Source organism: Miscanthus floridulus, chromosome 12 (assembly GCF_019320115.1).
Source record: "Miscanthus floridulus cultivar M001 chromosome 12, ASM1932011v1, whole genome shotgun sequence".
In the NCBI taxonomy this organism is placed as follows: domain Eukaryota; kingdom Viridiplantae; phylum Streptophyta; class Magnoliopsida; order Poales; family Poaceae; genus Miscanthus; species Miscanthus floridulus.
Genome location: NC_089591.1, coordinates 60,438,564 through 60,458,213, shown reverse-complemented (window position 1 = coordinate 60,458,213; position 19,650 = coordinate 60,438,564). Strand labels below are relative to the sequence as shown.

Genomic DNA, 19,650 nt, shown 5'->3' with positions numbered 1-19,650 from the left:
TTTTTGTGAAGTGAGCAGCGCTGTTTCGCGAGGGATCGCTTAGCATGGCCATCAAGCATCCAGCACATGCTCGACGTTCTGTAGTCTGTAGAGTTTCCCTGAAAATCAATTGCAACATGTAGAGCTAAATCCGCTGGATCCTCACTTGCTACTGTCAGATGGAGATGGTACCCATCGCCCCCATTGGCATTGTCCATTGCAATTATTTTTTATAACTTCTGGTGTCTGCAATATTCCCAGACATCTAAATACCACCCACACCTCGAACACGACACCAATTATAATATGCAAACATCTCAGAGAGATCATACAAAAGACGTCCGCATTAGTCAGAAGCTAAGGAGTAAAAGAAATATGATCATACAACATGATCACACAAAGGAAGCATCACCATTCAGATCAAAATAAGCACCGGTTGGTCCATCGTCAGGCAGGAGAGCAACCTTCACAGGGTTGCGGGCACCCTCTTCAAGTGTCAATACTCCCATGTGCATACAGATATCGGTCTTGACATAACCAGGTGTCCGACAGTTGATATGCAATGTAGGATACTTCTTGGCAAGAATCCTAGTATATGCATTAAGTGTCGCTTTGGCAACTTTATAAGCTGAAGATCCACCTGTTGGCCACCCATGTGCCTCTACTAAGTTGGCCTTAAAATCCTCTAGGAACTTATTCAACAGTTCCTCCAGTTTATTTTCAGTAAGATTGTTAATGTCATCAAACTCCTTAAGGTCTTCACTGTTGAAGTTCTGCTCAAAAAGAAGGAATGGCACGATCTTCAGTAACAATAGACTGAAACTAAGTGAGCATTTCATTGCATGCAAACCCTAGTAGAAATGATATTTTGTGACATTTGAAATGAGCTGACTCAATAAGGCAATATCTATTAACAATTTTTTATCACCATTTGACAAAAATGAACATCGAACACAGCTCAGTGGCTACAATGGAGAAGCAAGTAACACCAAAAGAATGTGGAATGTAGATGTAAACAAGAATGATGTTTTCCCCCCCAAAAAAAAAGCTACAGCCATCTTCCAAAAATTAAACAAGACTCTACAATAGGAGGTACAATCAACCATGCTACTGCAAAAGTGTTCTGGCAAACACTATGCTATATATGAGATGTGATAATCATTTACTTTTCTGTCTAATTATATTGGGATTTACAAAACTTACTCTTAGTAGTCCAAAGCCTGACGAAACATGTCAATTCTTCCAGAGGAGGATAACTGAAGAAGAGGAAGTAGTGCCTCTGTGACAAGCTTGGCACCATAGTAGTTTGTTCTCATACATTGTATAGCTTCATCGTATCTTTCTTTTGAATTTTCTCTCATCCATTCAACTCTCTGATTTACATCTATGCCATCAACCTACATTTCATGGACATGTCAATTATTCTAAAACTGTTTTTTTCTGTACAATACAATTGTGCAATCAGCGCACGGTTAGTCAGGGCAGACAAAGATTTAACAATCAAATGATGTAGCAACGTCGTAGCTGAGTTGCATAATTTAGGAATTATCAACGTCCAATGAAGATGTTTATATCCTAACAACTATTCTTCAAGCTATATTAGATCAGAATGAGTAGTATAGGTGCTTTGAAACTGTGAAATACAATTGCATTAGCCTTACTGTGCCTCATTGTGAAATGTAAGAAGTGCAAGAGAATTGCTCACAAACTGCACATTTGCAATACTTTGTGATATTTTGCTTTAGATTAAGGGTACCTTATCCTTGATTGCGGCAAACAAAACTCGATGACGGTCAACACCTGAAATTCCCGCATTATTGATCTGCAAACAACAAACGCCACAAAATGATGGTGCCATGGTGGTGCATTGCAAACAATACAAAAAAAAAAAGAATCACTTGAACCAAAGATTAATGTGTACTTAAGGAATGTTCAGAGATGCGAAAACCAAGTAATAACTTGATTCCTGACTTTATTTTCTGGAATTGTAAAGCATTGTTTTATGGAATTGTGAACTGAAATGGCCATCCATGGTTGTATCAGGAACTCGTAAGATTTTTGGTTAGTACAGCCAAAAATAGATTTTACAGCTGGCTCAGAATGTTCAAAATGTAGCCAAACAGCCATGCATAGTAGTAAAGCAGTAACCATCGTCATAAGATTTTTTGTTAGTACAGCCAAAAATAACCCTATGGTACATCCCATCTGTTCCTGCTGGCCCAGAATGTCCCAAACATATGCTAGTTCTGTCAGTCTCACCCCTTAAATCTTAACGGAACAGTATCACTTTTCCACCTACCCAAATTCACTAAGGTCCCGTTTGGCAGGCTTCTTCATCGGCTTCAGGAGCCGTTTGGAGCCGTTTTCTATCGAACAGGATAAAGTAAAATAGCTTCACTTGTGAAGCCCCTAAAAACATGCTCTCACAGTGATTTAGGGTGGGATGGAGAAAAAAAATGGCTTCTCCCGGCTCCTTCTCCAGGCCCCTAAAAATATGCTCTCAGGGAAGCCATTTTGCCAAACAGTTTACCAAAACTACTTCAACGCCACCGGTGAAACTGTTTATGGAGCTGATGAAAAAAAAATAAAAAAAAAGCTCCCTGCCAAGCGGGGCCTAAGCCGCATGAGAAGAGGTTGTCGTACCAGGATGTCAAGCCTGCCGAATTGATCCCTGACGAACTCCGCGAGCCTGGCGGCGCTGGAGGGGTCGGTGACATCGAGCTGGTGGAAGTAAACCTCGGCGTCGCTGCTGGCGCACCTGATGCGCTCGACCGCTTCCAAACCCCTCGCCTCATTCCTCGCCGTCAGGACGACCCTGAGCCCCTTGGACGCCAGCTGCCGGCACGTCTCCAACCCGATCCCCTTGTTCCCTCCGGTCACCAGCGCGATCCTGATTGCGCCGGCAAGAAGGCTACGGGATTACATGCTCAGTGGCATATATATAGACCAAAAGGGGCGAGGAGGGGGGATTCATCCGGCGCACCTCTTGCTCGAGGGGCTCGAAGCCGCCGCGTCCATGGCTCCTCTCCGGTTCGGGGCGGCGCGGGGCGTGCGGAATGCCGAATGCGGTGCCGTAGCCTTGAGTTGGAGAGGATTCACGAGTCCACACAGCCCGCACCTTTTTTCGAAAAAATATATCGGCCACTGTCGCTGTCAAACTGCTCGCGGCCTGCCAAAGTGCCAATGCAATGCAAGCGCCCGCGTGCGTGCGTGCTTTTCCCCGTCCTTTCTTGCTAGAGCTTTGGGCTTATGGCGCTATGCGGTCAAAAGGTGACCCGGTTCTAGAGCCCAGGGCACGGTGAGGGTGCCCACGAAGGTCCAATGTTTCTTTTCGGGCTGGGCTGCTTTACGGCAGCAGCGCAGCAGATGACCCGATCCAATTCCCATCTCGGCGATCTCGCCGAAAGAAGCAAGAAAAGCGATGTGTTTGTTTACCCGTGTGCCCATGCATCGCAATCCAAGACAACCAGTCCACCCACCATGTGGACGCAGGATTTTTTAAGAGTACGCTCTCCCTGTCTCCCATGTGCAGGAGTAGTCTACCCAAAAAAATCTTTGCGACATGCGGACTTTTATTTATCTGCTAAATCCCCATTGCTTTGCTTCGGTCAGATGGAGATGGTACACATAGGCAAAACTTCGTCATGATTGTCAATCTGTCAAGACATCAGAGTCAGGGACGCCCTGTATTACGGTACGGCTCCTGGCCCAGGATTTCAGGGTCACCAGATTGTATACGTAGGAAATCTTGCGCCCGTGCACGCTTCTTAGTACTGACACACAGAGAGAGAGAATGTGAAATCGTACGAGCTCTGGGACAAAAAAAAAAAACACTCAGCACGAGGATGATGTCAAAGCTTGGACATATTTACCCTGTTACGTGCCCTGCTTATATACGGCATGTTCGCTGGTTGGTTTCTGGGCTGGTTCGGGCTGGCTGATGCTGGTTTATTGTGAGAGAAAAACACTGTTGGCTGGCTGATTTGGGCTGGCTGAAACCAACAAGCGAACAGCCCGATACTAGTAAAGTCTCCGTGGTACGTGCGACCGTACTCACATAATCTGCAAATCAGCCCGCGGCGCAGTTTTCTTCGATGATTGTTCGGTGGGAAAACAAGTAAAAAAGAAAGTTTACAAGCTGCCCGAGCAGTCATACGAATCAAAGTATATTTAACGCACTAAAAAAAAGACATCCCTAACTATAAATATGCTGAAAACAGAAATGATTGGCCCCGTCCGCTTTGAAGAATTTTAGAGAAATCTGAATGAATCTAGAGAAATTTATGAGAGAAAAATACTGTTTCGAATAAAAAAAGAAACGGATTAAGCTGAGTTTAAGATCACGCGAATGAGTCATTATGGCTAGAAATTAGAAAACAACGGGCTCGGCGCCAGCCTGGGCCCCGGCCCCGGGCTGCGCGCTCTATCTATCCCTTCACGCAGCCCGATTGGATCGTGATATCTCTTCCGGCTGCGATCGGTGACGAGCACGCCGTGCCAGTGGCGTCGTGCCGAGTGCGATGCCAATTGCCAACGGCCGCGCCGCCGTGCTGAGGTCAAAAGAGATGATCGGCCTGTTTGCTGATTGGTTTCTAGGTTGGTTTGGGCTGGCTGGTACTAGTTTATTGTGAGAGGAAAATACTATTAACTGACTGGTTTGAAACCAACGAACGAACGAACAGGCTCGATAAGAGATGTGTGTCCCCTTGTCTCTCTGAGTCAGAGATGCTGTGATGCTGATGTTTCTCGTGACGTCGAATGCTCCAGCCTCGCGGTCTAGCAAATCGCATTTCACAGTCACACTCGGAGAATATTTTACAAACAGTACCAGTACAAAATCAGTACGGCGAGAAATTTACCACTCTGGAATTATAGTTACGGTACAATTATGTCACAGGAAAGACCTACTGACAACGCTAGACGGGCAAAAGCCTACTCTGACAGCGACCGTGTCCCTCGTTCACCTTCCGCCGGAGAGGCCGGACACCGAAGAGAACCCGCCGGAGACGGGGCTGACGTCCGACGTGACCGTGGACGGGAACGACATGGCGAACGAGTCGAACCCGTCGTTCTGCATCAGCGCCAGCATGGTGTAGCTCACGTACGTCGGCGCCACCTCGGGCATCGGCGTGTCGCCCTCCAGGTACTGCACGACCTGCCGCATGCCGGGCCGCGCGTCGGGCAACGGGTGCGCGCACATCAGCCCGAGCCTGATCACCAGCCGGGCCTCGTCGGCGTCGTACTTGCCGCACAGCCGCGCGTCCACCGTGTCGAGGGCGGCCCCCTTGCGGTCGTGCTCCTGCACCCAGTCCAGCAGCACGGTCTGCTCGTCGGGCGCGATGCACCCGAGCGGGCGGCGGCCGCAGGCCACCTCCAGCACGAACACGCCGAAGGCGAACACGTCCGTCACCGGGGTCGCCTTCCCCGTGCGCACCAGCTCCGGGGCGAGGTACCCCATGGTGCCCACCACGTGCGTCGTCTGCGGGTCCACGCCGTGGTCGTACAGCCTCGCTAGCCCAAAGTCGCCCAGCCGGCCGTTCATGTCGCCGTCGAGGAGCACGTTGCTGGCCTTGATGTCGCGGTGGATGACGATCTTCTCCCAGTCCTCGTGGAGGTACAGCAGGCCGCAGGCGACGCCCTTGATGATGTGGAACCTCTGCTCCCAGTCCAGGACGGGCCTGGTCTTGTCGTGCAGGTACTTGTCCAGGCTGCCGTTGGACATGTAGTCGTACACCAGCAGCAGCTCGCCCTTCCGCCGGCAGTAGCCCAGCAGCTGCACGAGGTTCCGGTGACGGAGGTGGCCGATGCTGACCACCTCCGCGATGAACTCCTTCATCCCCTGCTTCGAGTCGTGCGACACCCTCTTCACGGCGATCTCAAGTTTGGATTTTGGGAGCACGCCCTTGTACACCCTCCCGAACCCGCCGGTGCCGAGCAGCATCTTGTTCTTGAAGCCCTTGGTGGCGTGGTAGAGCTCCTTGTACGAGAAGCGGTGGGGGCCGAACTCCACCTCCCAGTCCTCGCGTACCTCGGCGTACCTCACCCGCCTCCGCACGAACAGGAAGGCGCCGACGACAAGCGCGAGGACGAACGCCGCGGTGGCGATCGGGAGCACGATCTCCAGCACCTTGGACCGGGGCTTGGGCCCGAACCGCGGCAGCGCCGGGAGCTTCGAGATGTCCAGCGGCGGGGCCGCGCCGTCCGTGGCGAAGCTCCAGCCCAGAACGTAGTGGCGCGTGTAGATGACGCCCGTGGCCGCCGAGAAGCCGACGTAGGCGGTGTCGTCCGTCGTCCCGACCGCCGAGAGGTTGACCGGCGCGGAGATGAGCGGCTTCCTGGGCTTGGGCACGTCGACGGGCGCCATCGTGACGTCGAGCCGCGTGGTGGCGCCGTCGTAGTCGACCCAGACCTGCATGGGCTGGCGGCTGATGAGGCTGAGATTGTTGAACACACCCGTGGCGTCGTCGTAGTAGCCGGCGCTGTGGTTCTGCAACGACCTCATGCTGTTGACGTTGACGCCGAGGTGGTTGCTGTTCATGTCCTGGAACTCCGGGTTGAGCATGGTGTCGAGCTCGACGAACAGGACGCGGTTGCCGTCCTTGCCGTTGTCGGTGACGTTGAGGATGCCCAGGTACTGCCCCGCGTTGAAGGTGGAGAGCCTGGTGCTGGGCGCGACCACGAACGCCATGCCGTTGTCGCTGAGCACGGTGAAGTTGGAGACGATGGCGAAGACGAACGCCGCCGAGAAGGACCTGACGGCGCCGCCGGGGCCGTCCCGCAGGCGGACCGGCGAGGGGTGGAACGCGTGCCCGGCCATCTGGCTGGTGCCGTTGCTGAGCACCAGGAGGCCGTTCGGTGCCACCACGGACATGCCGTCGAGCGATAGGTTGGTGCCGCCGAAGCCGTTGTAGGTGAACTCCTCAGCGGCGGCGAGCACGGCCGCCTGGTCAGAGCAGACCGCGGCGAGGAGCAGGAAGAGTGGGAGGAGGGGCAAGCGGGGACATCCCATCGCGTCCGCGTTCCCGTTCGGTAGCCGCGTTACGCTGCAACACAGGCGCTCTGGACGGGAGCAACTGGACTGAAGTAGTAATAGAAGAGTAGTCTACGACTGAGCCCTTGTTTAGTTTCACCCTAAAATCCAAAAAGTTGTTACAGTACCTGTCACATCGAATGTTTGCGGTCTGTGCATGGAGCATTAAATATAGACGAAAAGAAAAACTAATTGCACAGTTTGGTGGGAAATTACGAGACGAACATTTTAAACCTAATTAGTCAATGTTTGGACACTATTTATCAAATAAAAACGAAGATGCTACAGTAGCCCCAAAATCCAAATTTCGCGAACTAAAACCAGGGCTGAACTTCGTTCTGGCGTTGCAGTGTGAATGATCCGATGCTGTGAGCCTTTGACCCCGACGGCGTCTTCAAGAGGGCGTTGATTGGTTGGGGGCCGCAATCGGACCCGTTGACGGTCACAGTATAAGTACGAGGCACATGTTCGGCTGAGCTACGAGCCGATTTGTTCGTCAGCGGCAGAAGCAGTATTTTTTTCTCACGATTTTTTTTAATATAAACAGTATTTTCAATCTAAACAGTGAAAATTCGTACCAGCCGAACACTAGCGGATGGGTGGGGTACGTCAGGCAGGCAGGCCCCACTTTCCATGCCAACCGCGTCCCATTGAATTTCCAGGATACTACTGATCCAAGTCAAGGAAATACCGATAAAATATCAGTAGCCAGCGATGACAGGAGTGGGTAGTTAAGGTGCTGTTTAGTTCTCTTCCATTTTACAAAATTTTTCAAGATTTTTCGTCACATCAAATCTTTGAACATATGCATAAAGCATTAAATATAAATAAAAAATAAAACTAATTACACAGTTTAGACGAAATTCACGAGATGAATCTTTTAAACCTAATTAGACTATGATTAGACACTAATTACTAAATAACAACGAAAGTGCTACAGTACCATTTTTCAAAAAAATTCGCGAACTAAACAAGGCCTAAGTGTCACGTTTGCAACATTCGGCTGGAGGGTTTTCGAGGAAAGTGAAGGAAAATAGATGAAAAATACGATTCTGAATAAAATGTTATGAGAAAAAAATACTGTTCTAGATAAAAAAACATCAAGCCAAGTTCATGGACATACGAACGGGACCATACCACGCCAGGATTAGAGCAGGTAGCCACTGATGAGAGTAATCAAAGCTGCCTTGGTGAGTTTGGTGTAGTCTGGTCACTGGTGGGCTGCGCCCTTTTGACTCTACGCCGCTACATTTTCCTACGCTTTCGGTGGCCAGGTTGTCTAAGGTTACTCGACCTGATCCAGAATCGCAGGTAGTCAATAGGACTGCTTACTGTACTCTCTCCGTACTTAAAAATAAAGTCGTTTTGGAAAGCGACATGATCTGTAAAGCATAACTTTGGCTACTTATTTTTATAAAAATATTTATCAAAAAGTGATACATGTAAAATATTTATCAAAAAGTGATACATGTAAATGAGTGTGAATGTCTTTGGTGGCTGCGGACGGCTCGCGTTTCGTTGAGCTCCAACCACCGCAGAAAATGAGTCCAGTGGAAGCGGGCAAAAAACGGCTAGAGGGGCTGCAGGGGAAGCTTCGTGTGACCACGCGGTACGGGAAGCCAGCCACCACCACGGCAGCGGGCAGCCTGTGGGCGGGGCCTGCGCGGCGGCAGGTGTGCCGTGTGCGGCTAGCGGCTGAGATGGCGATTAATTGCGCTCACGCAATCGCGTCGTCCTCGTCGACTTCAATCCGTGGGGACGCGAAATTAAGAGGCCGGAAACGTTGACGCTGTGGCTGACCATTGACCTCGGGACCGAGGGACAAGGGCAGGAGGGCACAAGCATCCGCACCAGGGCAGGGCAGGGCAGGGCACACGGGGCGCAGGCGTCCCGCGTCCACACTACACCTGTCCCAATCGTCGTGGTACGATTTCGCGAGGTAACTCGGACAGCGACGGCTCGAGATGTTAATGTTACGGACGCTACTACGCTCACCATCCGGATTCGCACGTACGGCAGATGATGATTGATGATGGAGGATTGGTTGCTCTCTGATGACGTGCGAATCTGGTCAGCTTCACTTCACACCGCCGAAGGACCCAAAACGTGAGAGACGCATACGGCGGCCGCCCGCGTTAAACACCGGGAGCCCTGACGACGCCAGAGGCCGAACCATTCGCCACAGTCGCCACTCCAACAACCGTTCGAGGCTCAGCACTAGCAGCAGCCATGCCGCCGCACCTCGCCTTGCTTCTCTTCCTCGGCCTCGGCGGGCTGCTGCCTGCGGCGTCGGCCGCCGACGAGCAGTTCGTCTTCGACGGCTTCAAGGGCGCGAACCTCAGCTTCGACGGGATGGCCACGGTCACGCCGGACGGGCTGCTCATGCTCACCAACGGCACCAGCCAGCTCAAGGGCCACGCCTTCTACCCGGCGCCGCTGCGGTTCCACCGGGCGCCCAACGGCACGGCCACGGCGATGCAGTCCTTCTCCACGGCCTTCGTTATCGGCATCATCGGCGCGTACGAGGACCTCAGCAGCCACGGCATGGCGTTCGTGGTCGCCAAGAGCAGCAACTTCACCTCCGCGCTGCCGGGCCAGTTCATGGGGCTCGTCAGCTCCGCCACCAACGGCAACGCCACCAACCACCTGTTCGCCGTCGAGTTCGACACCATCCTCAACTCCGAGTTCAACGACATGAGCGGCAACCACGTCGGGGTCGACGTGAACGGGCTCAACTCCGTCGACGCCGACAACGCCGGCTACTACGACGACGCCACCGGCGCGTTCAGGAACATGAGCCTGGTGAGCCGCAAGGCGATGCAGGTGTGGGTGGACTTCGACGGCCAGACCATGCAGGTCAATGTCACCATGGCGCCCCTGGAGGCTGTTGCCCGGCCCAAGAAGCCCCTGCTCTCCACCACCGTCAATCTCTCCTCCGTCATCGACGACACCGCCTACGTCGGCTTCTCGTCGGCCACCGGCATCCTCTTCTGCCGGCACTACGTGCTCGGCTGGAGCTTCAGGATGAACAGCACCGCCCCGGCGCTCAACGTCTCCGCCCTGCCCACCCTGCCGGTCACGTTCCCGAAGCCGAGGTCCAAGACGCTGGAGATCGTGCTGCCGATAGCGTCCGCGGTGCTCGTCTTCGCGGTGGCCGCCGCCGTCTTCGCGTTCCTGCGGAGGCGGCGCATGTACGCGGAGGTCAAGGAGGCGTGGGAGGCCTCGTTCGGGCCGCACAGGTTCTCCTACAAGGATATCTTCCAAGCCACCGACGGGTTCAGCGACAGGCGGCTGCTGGGCATCGGCGGCTTCGGCAGGGTGTACCGGGGCGTGCTGGCGTCCAAGATGGAGGTCGCGGTGAAGAAGGTGGCGCATGGGTCGAGGCAGGGGATGCGGGAGTTCGTGGCCGAGGTCGTCAGCATTGGCCGCCTCCGGCACCGCAACCTCGTGCAGCTGCTCGGCTACTGCCGGCGCAAGGGCGAGCTGCTGCTGGTCTACGACTACATGCCCAACGGCAGCCTCGACAAGTACCTCTACGACCAGAGCAAGATCACGCTTGGCTGGGGGCAGAGGTTCCGCATCCTCAAGGGCGTCGCGTCCGGCCTGCTGTACCTCCACGAGGACTGGGAGCAGGTGGTGGTGCACCGGGACATCAAGGCCAGCAACGTGCTGCTCGACAGGGAGATGAACGCGCGCCTGGGTGACTTCGGGCTGGCGCGGCTGTACGACCACGGCACCGACCCGCACACCACGCACGTGGTGGGCACCATGGGGTACATGGCGCCGGAGCTCGGGCACACGGGCAGGGCCTCCAAGGCGTCGGACGTGTTCGCGTTCGGCGCCTTCATGCTGGAGGTGGCGTGCGGGCGGAAGCCCGTGGTGCAGGACGCGCGCGACAACCGGCTGGTGCTGGTGGACTGGGTGCTGGACCGCTGGCGCGCCGGCTCCGTCACGGACACCGTGGACCCGCGCCTGCAGGGCGACTTCGACGAGCGCGAGGCGAGCCTTGTGCTGAGGCTCGGCATGCTGTGCTCGCACCCGCTCCCCAGCGCGCGCCCGGGCATGCGTCAGATCGTCCAGTACCTCGACGGCGACGCGCCGCTGCCGGAGCTGTCGCCGACGTACCAGGGTCTCAACATGCTGTCGCTCTTGCAGGACCAGGGCTTCGACCCCTACATCATGTCGTTCCCGATGACGTCGACGGGGACCAGCACCATATCTGACCTGTCCGGAGGGAGATGAGTGTTGATCGTCTTGTCAGTTTAGTTATCGTGCCCAGTGTCTAAGTCTAACTGGAGTTCACTCCTGTTCTGTACCTGGTGCGTGTAAGGGTGTGTTTAGTTGGGGAGGTGAAAATTTGTGGGGGTCACGTCGGATGTGTCGGAAGGATATCGGGAGGGGTTTTTGGATACTAATAAAAAAACAAATTACAAAACCTATCAGGAAACTGCGAGACGAATCTAATGATACCAATTAATCGGTCATTAGCACATGTGGGTTACTGTAGCACTTAAGGCTTTTCATGGACTAATTAGGCTTAAAAGATTCGTCTCGCGATTTCGCCGAGAACTGTGCAATTAGTTTTTTTTTTTGTCTATATTTAGTACTTCATACATGTGTCCAAACATGTTCTTTTACTGTATGAGAAAAAAAAGGGGGGGAAACTAAACAGGGCCTAATTTCAGAACCTGGTGCGTGTAGCGCAGCAGTGAGCAGTGCTCCTGAATATAAGTGTGGATGACTTGAATGTAAAGATATGCTCGGGTTAGCTTGATGTTCAGATTACAAATTACTAATCACACCTGGAGATTGAGGCTTGATATCCCAAATGCCAAGCCACTGCATATGACTGAGTGACCGACTGAGCTTGCATTAGGTCTCAAGGGAGCGTGTAGAGTTCATCCATTTATAGCTCGCTTAAGCCTCGAAGTTGAAGGCAAACTTAAGAACTTACTAGTACACGTTCCAAAGGTATCAAAAAAATTATGTGGCCCGCATTTTCTGGCATTGTGACGGTTAAGACACGATTTTTCTCATCTGTAGCCATTTCGATCCAAGAGAATTGAAGGCTTGCCCTATTCATTTGGCTTATAAGCCGTATTTTTTCAATCAACGAACAATATTTTTTTCTCACAATAAATCAGCTAATAGTACTTTCAGCCATGGCTTATCAGCCAAGCCAACAGTTGAAATTTTTTTATTCAAAGTTATTTAGAGTCCCAAATATGTGTTTAAATTCTTAGATATTGAAATTCAAAATTATAATTTTTGTACCACCTTGAATGTTTACATGGTTAATGAAGAAGTTGTAGTGGCTGACCAAATCTACAAATTTGTTGTTGATAAGTTTTTAATTTAAAGTTGTTTCAAGTCTTAAATATTTGTTTTAAATTTACATATTTTGATATTCAAATTTTTGAAATTTTCAATAATCTCGGAGGTAGACACACCATGTATTAAATAATTAAACCGTAGAGCTAAAAAGATCTAAAACTCGGTGGTTGAAACTTTTTTCATTTGAAATCATTTAGGAGCAATGTAAAACTATAAAATATTGATAAAAAGATAGTTGTTTATATATATAATCATAAATCAGTGTGTAGTCCAATGGTAGTGTGCCGCAATCACACCCTATTCTGCATCAAGTTTGTTGGCAGAGGCAAATATATGTTTCTAGTTATATTCGTTGTAGCGCTGTGCCCGTGATTTGATAGGTTGTGCAGTAACTGCTCGTAGCTTGTTGCTTCATCAAGCAATCCAGTGACCAAAACTCGATTGCCCGTAGTTCTTCACTGCACTACCAGTTTACCTCCAAGTGAGTGTTCATAGTTTGTAAGGATTGAATGGCCTTAAGGTATGTACAACGCTTGTTTCGGCATCGTCTGCTGTAAAATTTGCAAAAAAGAACTTTAACGGATGCGTGAAACCGCAAGGTCATCGCCTCACGAACCCTCCTCGTCTCTCCTATACCTACAAACATCGATCTTCATCACGCCTTATACCAGAACTGTAAACTCAGGCGCGCGCGCCCACGGACCCGCTACGTGCGTGCGTCGGGGTCCTACGCGCCCCAGCGCGGTCACGGCGCTGCGGCTAGCCATAGTGGCCGGCAATTTCATCTAATTTTTTCCAACAAGGACCTAATGGCAAGAATAGAAGTATAAAACAAAGTGGAGGGTTATAGTTGAAAAATGTAATAAAATATAAGAGAAATAAATATTGAGTTGATCTCAGGATTTACACAAAGTTTAGAGTTCCAATACAAAGTGGTTTATTAGCTTCTTCTTTTTTCCCAAAAAATGCACAAATCGACTAGAACTTTTAAAAATAAAACCCATATAAAATTGAAATCAAATCTAAAATTATGATTCAAATTTTGTTAGGCTCCTTTCAACTAGAAATGATAAAACACATGCTACGTGTTCATTGTATATTTTATTTTGTGGAACATTTAGTGTATTTAATTGTTGTGCTCAATAAATCCTGTAAAATTTACTCTAAGTTATATCAATGTGACATTAAAGTAAAAGTTTCACCACCAACAAAGTTTCTGTTAGGGAGTTAAAAGTGATTTAGTGTTTATATGCCGTGACATTTTTATAGGTTGTGTATGAGCTCCAAAAATAATGAAATTTTGTATAGTAGGTTGATGTAGTACATGATTTCTTGCATCATCTCTGATGTCCCGTAATAAAGCATGCATGATGCAAAATCAGAGACCCGGCCCCATGGGGAATTATAAAGTATTTATGGTCAACTTCAATCTGATGTACTTTTAAGTTCAACCTATCCAATCAGAGGTGGACCTGATCCACACACTAAAAAATGTTGTGAGAGGAATCCGTGTCATCCATGATAGTCTACTGCACCTGAATACTTCTACTAGGGCTATGTTTAGTTCGCAAAATTTAGGAATTTAAGTATTGTAACACTTTCGTTTTTATTTAGCAATTAGTGTTCAATCATGGACTAATTAGGCTCAAAACGTTCGTCTCGTGATTTTCAACCAAATTGTGCAATTAGTTTTTTTTCGTCTACATTTAATGCTCCATACACGTATCGTAAGATTCGATGTGATGGCTACTGTAGCACTTTTTAGAAACTACACAAGCCCTAGATCTTTCAGTCTTAGCTGTTGAGCACTGCAACTACTCCATGATGCAATCCTACTCGTACAACTAACCTTGGCCTTTGATTGATTTTGTCTTGCTGTGCATGTCAACGTGTGCGTACGTGCCAAGAACAGTTAGCCTGACAGATCCCTTTCGTTGTAGTAGTTAGAGGAGCCAATGTTTTTGGTTTCGACGGCTCCGCTACAGTATTGCTCCAGTGGCGGAATTGAAACCGGCAGAGCCCCTCCAAATAGGGCCTGTGTATCACCTTCTCTTATTGAAATCATATTCTTTTACCGCACTCCAATATCTAAACATTCCATCTTACGGTTTTTTATATTGTCTGAATCCATAGGATTTAAAGTAAGCATTGCTTCTGCCAAAAAAGAAGAAAAAAATCACCGACACATGCATCTAGTCCGGGCCAGGGCCTGAGGGCCGCCGTGTTCCTCTACCTCCTGTGCAAATGCAGTGCATGTGCAACGCAACGGTTTGCATCAGTAAACTCCGAGAGGTGGATTGTTTCAAAAAAGAAAAGAAAAAACTCCGAGAGGTGGGCAGGTGGCGCCGTACGGGTATGGGCGAGGCCAGGGCGAGGAAGCAGCAGCCCGGCGACCAATGGGTGGTGTCCCCTGGCGTCTAGGGTGGCTCCGTGCTCCAATGGCCGAGCACCCCCAAGCTGCCGGTGTGCAGTGCAGACATGTCCGTCTCTTCCAAGGCATCTCCCCCACCATCCCCTCGCCTCCTCGGGATTCACCCATGACAAAGTTTCAGAGAAGATGGATGGATGACCGAAGGAAAGAGACACATCATCGCACTGTTTATTTGTCTTGGTTTGGCTTATAAGCCATGGCTGAAAGTACCGTTTACTGATTTGGTATGAGAGAAAAATACTATTTGTTGACTCAGGCTGCATACGGTGAGCTAGTCCTGCTCGTCGTTTTCTCTTGGATCTTTCTGGCAAATAGCCACACACAGGGCGCTAGTACTCCGGTCTCGTTTAAATCCAGAGCTAAAGTTTGGGTATCATATTGGGTATCATATCGAGGTGTCACATGAGAGCGTTCGGATAGTAATAATAAAACAAATTACAAAAGTTCTCAGTACACCGCGAGACGAATTTATCAAGCCTAATTATACTATCATTAGCATAGGTACGGTAGCTTTGCTGTAGCACCGCGTTGTCAAATCATGGACCAATGAGGCTGAAAATTTTGTCTCGCAAATTAGTCGCAATTTGCTCAATTAGTTATTTTTAGTCTATATTTAATACTCCATGCATGTGTCAAACATCCGATAAAATAGGAACTAAACTTTAGAGAAGGAACTAAACAAAGCCTAACATGATTTTTTTTGTTGGGTTAATTCACATCCTCTTTCGTTGCCGTCAATAAACAATATTGTCTCGAGAGCGACTGTTGCATGTCAAAGGGAGATTAGCATTGCTTTCAGGCTTTCATTCAGCTCTCCTCCATGATTCACCAAGAAATGATGACAGCAGAGTAGCACACACGACAACATAAGGAACACGGTGTGCCCTGTTCGTTTTATAAGCCGTACTTTTTCAGCCAACGAACAATATTTTTCTCTCACAACAAATCATCCAACGGTACTTTCAGAAATAGCTTATCAGCCAAGCGAACATGCCATAGGTTTGGCTTGTCAACAAAGTTAGGTCTCGACTGTTCTTCGGTGCCTTCAATTTGCACGACATTTCTGCATCTTGGTAACTCGAAGATGGCGTCCACACCAATTATTGCTCTATGTGCAGAAATTATGGAGTATGAATGGGATTGAAAGTGCATTTAGCCCTTTAGTGGGTTTTGGATGATTGAATGACAACGTGATTAAAGGTCTAACCCGTTTGCTAAGTCTGGACATGTAATAGGTTATCTCACAGGTACTTAATGAAAACCAAAATGATGTGTTGTTGTATAAACAATCTAGTTCAAGCACAAGACAACAATGCAAATGGAATTCATGCAAAGACTTATTTATTACGGAATTTCCATATACTATGTGAAAGCAAGCACGGTAAGAATTAATTAATGAGACATGAGGGATTGCATATGGAATAGTCTCATATTTGAAGCTTGTCAAATTGAAATGAAAAAGATAACAGTACAAATGAATGGATAATTCAACACAAGATATGACTTGATGGCTTGAGATGGTGAAGATAGCAAGGAAAGGCTTTGAAGTACTAAGCAAGGGTGAAGGGCAAGCGATGGCTTGGTGGCCGAAGAACCTAGCTAGGGTGAAGAAGGACGTACTTGTATTTAGTTGAGATATTAATCAAGCTAAGGTCATATTGATGTGGAGGATCAAATCTATATTGGACAAAGTGATGGAAGTGACTTGATACATTTGGGATTATCTATATTTGATGAATGGAATCAAGTCAAGTGCTCAAGATGGCTATGCTCAAGTGAAAAGATCAATATCAATGTGTTAGCACCCTCATTTGATGAAGATCGAAAGAGACGACATCAATTCAAAAGAGATCAACTCAAGCGGTATAAATTCGTTTTTTCTTTGATCTTGAGTTTAATAGGTATGTCATACTATTAAGAGAGATGCATCATTTTGATAGATAATCATTCATAAGTGCTCATGCCAACCCATGTGAGTTTTGAGTGTTTGAGAGACAAAAGAGCTAATTTATTTTTCGTTGGTCTGGCAGACGTGTCCGGTATTTGCCCAACCATGATAAAATTCTTGATGTTCTTGGGTTGGTGAGTCGGGAGTTCTAACGATCGAGAGTTTCAGCAATCATCGGAAGTTCCGACGTCTCACACTTAACTGACTTGGAGAAGTTCACTGTCCTGGTCATACCGGACGTGTCTGGTATGGACGGCCAGAGCCCAATGGCTAGTTTTCAAGTGAGCGGAGGGTCGAGAGTTCCGACGTGAGTCGGGAGTTTCGACGGTCGGGAGTTTTGGCATGCGTCGGGAGTTCCGACACCTCGCATACTTTAACTCAGTGAGAGCCCAACGACTTGTTTTCAAATGAGCTAAGGGTCGGGAGTTCCGACGTGAGTCAGGAGTTCCGATGGTCGGGAGTTTCGGCATTCGTCGGAAGTTCCGACGCCTCACAATGACACTGATAAAGTTACAGTTGGCGCAGTGCAAGTCATACCGGACAACAGCTAGAAAACAGCTAGTTTTTCAAAGGGGCTTTAAATACCCCCCAAGTACTTGACTCAATTTGGATTGCTAACAAGTGACAAGTACAACATTGAAAAGATAACCCTTGCAAGAGGTATGAAAAAGCTTGTCATTGGTTCAAACCGGACTTAGAAGCTTAGGCAAATCAATTTAGTTCAAGTCAATCATAGAAGCTCATGATAGTGATAAGAGTACAAACACAAGACAACAATGTAAATGGATATCTAGTTTGTTTGTTTCAAGTGGTATCTAGACTCAAGTATTTCATCAAGAATCTACAAGTAATGTCTAGATCAACTCACAAGTGATATCCTATAAATGGTACTCATAAAGATAGCAAATGTTCAAGAAATGGTTTTTATTGATAAATCCAACAAGTGATTCCATACTAGAAGATTCTTTCAAGTGATATCACATCTACATATAATATCAATCATGCAAGACGATGGTTCCACAAGTGATCCTCAACTTTAAGTGATCATCAAATGAAGAATGCATCCTTCACCTACGAGAGCTCAAGTGTATAAAATGGATGACCCATGCTATCACATAGGGGGAGGTGTCCCACAAATTGATATCAAGATCAAAAATCTCATGTGTGGTATCTCAAGAAGCCCTACACAAGATACAAGTGGTACAAGTTACAAGTGGAATCTACAAATGGTGTCATCCCAACAATCAAGTGATGTCCATAAAAAATGTAAGATTCAAGCCTCAACCATCTACCCCAAATGCATACCTTTGCATCAATGAGAAGCTCACCTTTTATGGAAATTGATGACAAAGGGGGAGAGATTGTGCAAAAATATGAAAGCTTTGAGATTGAGATTGTATAAGGGGGAGAGATAAGATATAAAAGCTCAAAGAAGTAGAGGTTGGACATGGACATGGACAAAGAGGGAGCAACATTGAAGAAAAGAGATGGATCAAAATTCTTAGACAAGAGAAGCACACAAGTAGGGGGAGCAAGCTCATAAACCTTGATTGATTGCATTTGATATGTGCACATTCATGTGCTTGCTTGCTATGCATAAGTTTTTAAATTCAATATGCATGTTTGTGTGGTGTATGCTAGTTGTAGAATTTGTTTGATGAAAACTAGCATGCATAGGATGATAGCTAGACACTTGGTATGTTCTTCAAGTAATGCTAGTACCTTGCTTTTAATGTTGATCTCACAAGGTATTTAGTGATTTTATTTCCAAGTGATATCTAGCTAACCATGGTGCTAAGGATGAACTTAAAGGTGCAACTCCGATTGATACACGCTTCAAAGATTTATTCTATACACCTTAGCATCATTTAGTAGTAATTACTCTCCCATAATTTTAATCTATGCATATGTGCGAGCTTTAAAATCAAACACTCTAGCACATATGTAGGGGGAGCAAATTTCGGGTTTGTGGTACTTGTCCAAAATTATTTTCACATGGTAAAATTGCTTGGGCAAGCAACATGAATCCAAAAAAGCTTAATTTCTATATCTTTGTAGAGTTGTCATCAATTACCAAAAAGGGGGAGATTGAAAGGTCCTCGTGTGGTTTTGGTAATTGAGTGACAACCTAGGTGGACTAATTGTGTTTATGTGAGATACACAGGTAATTAGTCCACAGGTACATGTGTGTGAGCAACATATGCCATGAAGGTGAAAATGGCTTGGAGATGTTGCAAAGCTCACACATGTGATGATAAAGGAGCTCATTGTACATGAGACATGACATTGAGTCATGTGATCAAGGTGGAGAAGATCAAGACAAGACTTGGCTTGATGGACCGGTTGAAAGCATGAAGGGTAAGTCGGAGGCTTTGGAGTGATGGACCGTGTGGCGGTGAAGCTTGAGCAAGACTTGGCGCCAATGGACGATGGCAACGGTGAAAAGCAAGTGAAGTCAAGATTGATGAACCAATATGATCACGTGGTGATATGAAGTGAATCATATCATTGTTGATCATGTTGATGCATGTGTTGCATCAACATTGGAGGAGATGGAATGGAATGCGCAAGACAAAGGTATAACCTAGGGCATTTTATTTCACCGGTCATAGGTGTGTAGAGAAGTTGATGATCGGGTTTAGGATAGATGGCCGTACTATCAAGACGAGCAAACTTGTTTGCATATCGGTCATCTAGTGCCACTCGAGTGATCTAACTTTGCATCATCGCTTGGATTGAGTGGCGTGGCAAGTTGAGTGGCTAATCCTTTGGGAAATGTTTGTGAAAAGCTAACACACAAACACATGGTGATGTACACTTGGTGGTGTTGGCACATTTGCAAAGGAGAAGAAGTTGGAGTTGATGTGGATCAACATGGCGACGTAACGAAGGCGAGAGGGGTTTGAAACTCCACCGGGGGAGTGTCCG

General features: G+C 47.9%; 2 protein-coding genes and 1 pseudogene across 2 annotated transcripts; 1 reads left to right on the top strand and 2 right to left on the bottom strand.

Annotated features, from left to right (window-relative positions):
* Nucleotides 1–45: 45 nt before the first annotated feature.
* LOC136496710 (salutaridine reductase-like) lies at nucleotides 46–3,715 on the bottom strand (annotated as a pseudogene).
* Nucleotides 3,716–4,792: 1,077 nt separating this feature from the next.
* On the bottom strand, nucleotides 4,793–7,082 carry LOC136496408 (L-type lectin-domain containing receptor kinase SIT2-like). The gene has a single exon (XM_066492071.1). The coding sequence runs from the start codon at nucleotides 6,986–6,988 to the stop codon at nucleotides 4,940–4,942; it is 2,049 nt and encodes a 682-aa protein (XP_066348168.1). The 5' UTR covers nucleotides 6,989–7,082; the 3' UTR covers nucleotides 4,793–4,939.
* Nucleotides 7,083–9,127: 2,045 nt separating this feature from the next.
* Nucleotides 9,128–11,440, top strand: LOC136497128 (L-type lectin-domain containing receptor kinase SIT2-like). Its single transcript, XM_066492914.1, has one exon. The coding sequence runs from the start codon at nucleotides 9,239–9,241 to the stop codon at nucleotides 11,249–11,251; it is 2,013 nt and encodes a 670-aa protein (XP_066349011.1). The 5' UTR covers nucleotides 9,128–9,238; the 3' UTR covers nucleotides 11,252–11,440.
* Nucleotides 11,441–19,650: the final 8,210 nt, after the last annotated feature.

Coding starts and splice junctions, on each gene's coding strand:
- LOC136496408 (XM_066492071.1), bottom strand. CDS start 6,988: ATGGGATGTCCCCGCTTGCCCCTCCTCCCACTCTTCCTGCTCCTCGCC.
- LOC136497128 (XM_066492914.1), top strand. CDS start 9,239: ATGCCGCCGCACCTCGCCTTGCTTCTCTTCCTCGGCCTCGGCGGGCTG.